General features: G+C 34.6%; 1 protein-coding gene across 1 annotated transcript in view; it reads right to left on the bottom strand.

Annotated features, from left to right (window-relative positions):
• PDS5B (PDS5 cohesin associated factor B) overlaps positions 1-5,868 on the bottom strand; it is a 67,640-nt gene extending 61,772 nt beyond the window's left edge. The window contains exons 1-3 of the mRNA XM_015564110.1: positions 5,843-5,868; positions 5,624-5,747; positions 3,039-3,197 (exon numbers count right to left, since the gene is read on the bottom strand). Of these exons, the coding sequence (XP_015419596.1) occupies positions 3,039-3,197; positions 5,624-5,747; positions 5,843-5,868 (309 nt within the window). The remainder of the gene's footprint in view (positions 1-3,038; positions 3,198-5,623; positions 5,748-5,842) is intronic.
• Between the last annotated feature and the right edge of the window lie 772 nt (positions 5,869-6,640).

The following is a 6,640-nucleotide window of genomic DNA, read 5'->3' on the forward strand; positions in this document are numbered from 1 at the left end:
CGTTGGTTTCCTCCGTCACTGAAGCAAGCAAGCCTCATGTTAGCTTCAAGCTGCCTGGCTGCCGGCCACCATCTTGGCTGGAGTTAATTTGCATATCACCCTGATTAGCCAATGCGAAGGGTAGCAGACGTACGGCTAATTACCATGTTTCTCTTTTATTAGATAAGATATTTACATTTGCATGTTATATATTTTATATTTACATATTTCATATTTTTATCTATTTATATTATATGTTATTATATTTGTATTATATATTTGAAAATGCTAACAGAATAGATATCATAAGTTCTCACCACAGAAAATTACTGTGCTGATCATTTCACAATACATACAAATATTGAATCATTATGTTGACATCTAAAACTAATATAATGATGTATATATCAATTTTTAAAAATTAAGGAACTTGAAGAAGTGAAAGGACAATCTACAGAATGAGAGAAAATATTTGCAAATCATATATCTGATAAGAGACTTGTATCTAGAATATATAAAGACCTATTACAACTCAACAAAAAGATAAAGCAATAAAAGGTCAAAAGATATGAATAGTCATTCCTCCAAAAAAGATACAGAAATAGGTACAAAGCACATTAGATGTCCAATTTCATTAGTCATTAGAAAATGCAAATCAAAACCACAATTAGATACCACTTCACACATACTAGAATAGCTATAATGGCTATAATAAATTAACAAAAAAAAAAAAACCAAGTTGGTAAGGATGTTAAGAAATTAAAACTTTCGTACACTCCTGGTGGGAAGGTAAAATGGTGTAGCCATTGTGAAAACAGTTCAGCAATTCCTCAATAGTTAAAACATAACATTACCATATAATCCAGCAAATCTACTCTTAAGTATGTACTCCAAAGAACTAAAATTAGATCTGCAAACAAATACTCAGACACAAAATTCATAGCAGTACTATTCACAATAGTGAATTATAAATTCAAAAGGTGGAAACAATCCAAATGTCCAACAATGAAGGAATGCATAAACAAATTGTGGTAAACACATACAAAAGAATATTATGCATCCATAAAATGAAATGAAGCACTGATACATGCTACAGTGAAGAAGGACCTCAAAAACATTAAAAATTAGACACAAGGTCACATACTGTATGATTTTCTTTATAGGAAATATTCAGAACAGGTAAATCCATTTGGACAAAAAGAAGATTGGTGGTTGCCAGAGGCAGGAGGAAATATTTAGGGAGTGACTACTTAATGAAAATGGAACTAGATAAACATGGTGATTGTACAACACAGTGAATGTACTGTACTAAATTCTACTTGAATTGCATACTTTAAAATAGCTAATTTATGTTATATGAATTTCATGTATTTTTTTTAAAGCAGCAGGGAAGAAAGTCATCAATAAATGGTGCTGAGTCAGATGGAAATAAAAATGAATCTGGACATCTATCTCAAACCATATACAAAATCAATTCCAAGTGTACTAGAGTTAAATGTGAAAATTAAAACAATAAAGTTTCTAGAGCAACTGTCCAATAGAACTCTCTGAGATGGTGGAGATGTTCGGTGCTAATACTATTCATATGTGGCTACTGAGCACTTGAGATGTGTGAATATATTTATAATTATAGTTAGTTTATTTAAACAAAATTTAAATAGCTATATGCGAATAGTGGCTAGCATATAAGCTGGGGCAAAAGTCGGTCTACAGTTGTTTGCATAGAAAATAATATAATAATTAATAAATAATAATATAAACTCTGTTTCACATACTCAAAACTGTAAACCTACTTTTGTCCTACCCTAAATATCTGTTTTTTCCTGAACATAACACCCATGATAAAGTTTAATTTATATATCAGGCACTATAAGATATCAACAATCTGTACTAATAAAAGGGTAGTATGCTAATTAGACCAGACATATTCCGGATGACCATCCGGACATCCTTCCACACAAAGCCGCAGTGGCTGCCTGAGGCTCAGGCAAGCCATGGATGGTGGCTGCCCTGCCCAGGGCCAGCCTGAGACTCAGGAAAGCCAGAGATGGTGGCTGCCCAGCCACCCAGGGCCAGCCTGCTGTTCCCCAGTGGCCTGAGGCTCAGTTAGGGGGAGATCAGCCTGGCAGGGGAGCAGTTAGGGTGAGATCAGGCCAGCAGGGGAGCCATTAGGGCATCAGGCTAGCAGGCAGAGGCGGTTAGGGGCGATCAGGCAGGTAGATAGGCAAGTGGTTAGGAGCCAGCGGTCCCAGATTGCAGAGGGTGTAGGCCGGGCTGAGGGACACCCCTCCGTGCACGAATTTCATGCACCGGCCTCTCATAACTAATAAGAAAACAATTTTAACAATATACTGTGACAGAAGTTATGTGGTTACTTTCTCAATCTCCCAAAATATCTTATTGTTCTGTATGTACCACATGGAGATGCTGGACAAAGGGATGATTCACATCCCGGGCAAGACAGAGGACAGCAAGATATTTCATCAGGCTACTCAGAAAGGTGCAAGATTTAAAACTTACAAATTGGTTATTTCTGGAATTTTCTATTTAATATTTTCAGAATGCAACTGAGTGTGGGTAACTGAAATGGCAAAAAACGCAATTGCAGATGATGGGGGACAACTGTACTCACAAATGGAAGACAGACAAGAAGATCATTCTTTCTTTCCCAATGTTTCCTCTCAGAGCTCTCTTAATTCTCTATTGTATATAGGGAAAGGAACAACTACTGTCATGACAACCATACTGTGAACAAGCTTGTCAGTCTTCACATTTTACAAAAGAGATGTCATAAAAAATTAAATCCTTGTAAAGTTGAAAACAGAATCAGGTGATATTTTGTAGTTATCAAGTAATGTATTTCAGATTACATGACTTGGCTCAACTAAAGAGATGTTTCAATGTTGTTTTACTTATAATGGAGAGATAGCATAAGATAAGAAAACCTAAAATAAGGCAGCCAAGTAGAAGTGTTATGTCATTTCACTTCTCTTTGCTATATAAAATTTTAGAAGATAACATTATGAAGAACACGAGTCTAAAGGATATAAATAACTTACCCGATCATTCATGAGAAGATCTTTCACAATGAAAGTAGCTACCAAAGACTTCAAAGGAGCAGCAAATTGATCAGGTGCAAGGAGAGCAATGTGACCAATAGTAACCAATGGGGTTATAAGATGTTCCAGATTGCTTGGATCTAGGCTCTTATGCAGAGGCTGAAAATGAGGAAAGGAAAATACCCAACTTTATAAATCCTATATAATAAAAGCTTAATACGCTAAGTGTCTGGTCATCCATTCAACCAATCAAAGTGTAATATGCTAAGGCTGCTCAACCTCAACTGCTCACTATAATGTTATTTACATCTAGAAAGCATCATGTTTAAATATTTTTGGTTTTGCTTATGTCATATTTAGAGGTAGGTAAAGAAACATTTCAGCACAAAAAATCATATACTTAATGACCACATATATGAATATGTTAGAGATAGCTGGGCTCACCAATATCTTCTTCTTTTCTACTTCCTGACTATAGGTGCAGCCTCCTACAGTTAGATGAGGATATGTGAATAAGTCTGGTTAACAGAATGGGAGTAAAAGTGAGGTATGTCATGTCTACACTGAGGCAGGTATGATCGATGTGTCTTCTCCACATTCTCCCTCCTTACTCACTGGCTGGCTAAATAGCAAGGATTCAGTGGGACTTAAAGGGAAGCCATTAATCAAAAAGAGTTAGTGTGCCTAAGCCACTGGTCAGAATGCAATCCAAACAGCCTAATTGTCTTTTTCAGGAGCAAGAAAAAGCTTTTATTATGTATAGTCACATGCATTTCTTGTGGATTTTCATAGTATCAAATACTGAATTTCTAACTAATAAAATTATTTTATTTTTCTGACAGGAAACCCAACTAATATATGCATTTTGTAGTGAAAAAGGATGAGGCTCCTCATATACAGACTGATATATAAAATGTATTGCTAAATTTTAAAAATCAAATATTCATAGGAGTGACTATAGTATGCTATCACTGGTATAGGGCAGGAGACAAAATGTGTATGTCTGTATTTATATTATTTGTATATGAATAAAACCTCTCTAAAAAAGTACATTAGAAACTGATAACATTGGTTGCCTCTGAGAAAAGGAACTAGGTGGTGGCTGGGGATACAGGAGTCGGGTGCAGCACAAAACTTTTTACTATTTGGGTATTTGTTTTGTATCTTTTGAATGTGAAAAAAGTGAATATACTAGTTATTACAAATTTTCATAACAGGTTTTTTTTTTGTTGTTAATCATCACCTGAGGATATTTTTTTCTGATTTTTGGGGAGACTAAAAGAGAGACGGAAAGAGAGAGAAACAACGATGTGAGAGAAACACGTTGGTTGCCTCCTGCAAGCGCTCTTACCAGAGCCTGGGCAGGGGAAGAGCCTGCAACCAAGGTACGTTCCCTTGACTGGAATCGAACCTGGGAACCTTTGGTCCTCAGGCCAACACTCTATCCACTGAGCCAAACTGGCTATGGCCATAACAGATTTTAATGAAGAATTGATGCTCTATCCACCCATACTGAACACCAAGAAATCTTAAGTATGAAAAAACAATACAGAACTGTTCTTTCCCAACATATCAGGGCAATATAAAATTTCATTTAATCAAATGTATATTTAGCTCTGGCCCCTTTTGCTCAGTGGCTAGAGTGTCGTCCCTGGGCCCAAAAGGTCACAGGTTCAATTTCCAGTCAAGAGCAGACACCTAGGTTGCAGGTTTCATCCCTAACCCAGTCGGGATATGTGATGTCCATCTTGCTTTCGCCCTCCTCCCTCCCTTCTACTCTCTCTAAAAATCAATGGAAAAAATATCCTTGGGTGAGGATTTTTAAAAATAGTGTATTTACATGAATGTACTTTTTGCTATTCTTGATGACTTCCCTGAATACCTCCATTGCACGTAAATTCCAGCTTGCTGTTTATATTATAGACAAAAATCTGATAGTGTAAATTAGTTTCAATTAGTTTATTATAGTAGTGTGAACATTTTCCACAATAAAATGATAAAATCATTTCTGAAAAAGCAAAATTAATGGCCAGAGCTGTATTATTAGTAACCTCATAAAGGTCACATATTTCTATGAAATCTTTTTTCAGAAAGCCAGCCAACCTTATATGTGACAGTAAGAGGATTACATTATTAATAAAGGTTTCCTAATACTACATGTGTTGGTATAAATACAATATATAAGGTATAAAGACAATATACAATGTATAAATATAAATAAATATCAAAAATATTATACAATTGTTTGCTATCTAAATTTTAGTTGGCACAACGCATTCATTAATAGCAATTATACTGATCCAATTCTAAACATACAGCAGGTACTCGAATAATGTCATTTTCTTGAGATGCCACAGGAACTTAACTCTTGTTTATATCAATCAGCCAATGGTAAAATTGTTTTTTTTTTTAAATTGTTTTTGTTATACACCATTTCACTTAGCATAACCCATCAATAAAGTTGAAGACTTACTGTATACTATAAAATGATGTATCTCCAAATATGAACATTCTATATTCTATAAAATCATTAGTATTTGTTTTTTAACTATAACATATGAAATAAAATTTATTTTTTTCTTTACCTCAAATATCTGTGCAAACTGGGTCTCTTTACTAGAAAATATTGCATGGATACAATGAATAGCATATTTGGCTTGACGGGGAGGTCCTTTTTTAGATTTGTGATGTAAAACAGGAAGCAAAGCTCTAAAAAAAAAAGAAGAAAGTAAATCAGAAAAATCAGCATGACTTCCACTAGTTACTTTAATGTTTACATTTTTAAAGTAACATTTTGTAAGAACAAAAAAGTCACATCACTTTCAATCATCTATACTTTTGCTTTATTAATATCTACATTAAAAATACAACCCAAATACAAATATTTTCCTTTTTACTTAATAATTACAAATACAAATAAGAATGATGTTTAATGTGAGTCCCACTAGTCTCTTCTCTTTTATCCTCACTGCTATCACTCCAGCTAACCTGCCACCTCACATGTAAGACTACTGTAAAGGGACCTAATTGTTGGACCTAATTGTTCCTTCTTTCTGAAGTTTCCCTGTCTCTCCAGTTCATCTTTCAATTGGTCCCAGAACAATCTATATAAAGGGAAGTTTGATTATTTAACCAAAACAAATTGAGTGCTTACTATGTGCCAGGCAGTATTAAAAGTCCAAAATCCTTGCCTTCATGGTACCAGCATATTGGGAACAACACAAATGATAATACATAAATTAGCAAAATATGTGTCATGTCAAATTGTGATAACTGCTGTAGAGGAAAATAAACAGAGGATAGAAATATGTAAGAGTGTTAACATTTCAAATAGGGTGATTACAGAAGACCTTTCTGATAAAGTTAATTGAGCAGAGTTCTGAGGGAGTTAGGGAGTAAATCATGTAGCTACCTAGAAAAACATTCATGTATCATATCATTATACTACACAAAAACTTAATATAGATACTGAATAAGTCAGAACTTCTTAGCTCAACCATTTTTCAAATAATCAGAGTGAGATAAACTTCTGAATCCTCCTCCTTGCCTAATACCTACCCAATTCTCCAGTACTAAGAAATCAGAGATACAATAATGCATCA

Source organism: Myotis davidii, unplaced genomic scaffold (assembly GCF_000327345.1).
Source record: "Myotis davidii unplaced genomic scaffold, ASM32734v1 scaffold2121, whole genome shotgun sequence".
NCBI classification, from domain to species: domain Eukaryota; kingdom Metazoa; phylum Chordata; class Mammalia; order Chiroptera; family Vespertilionidae; genus Myotis; species Myotis davidii.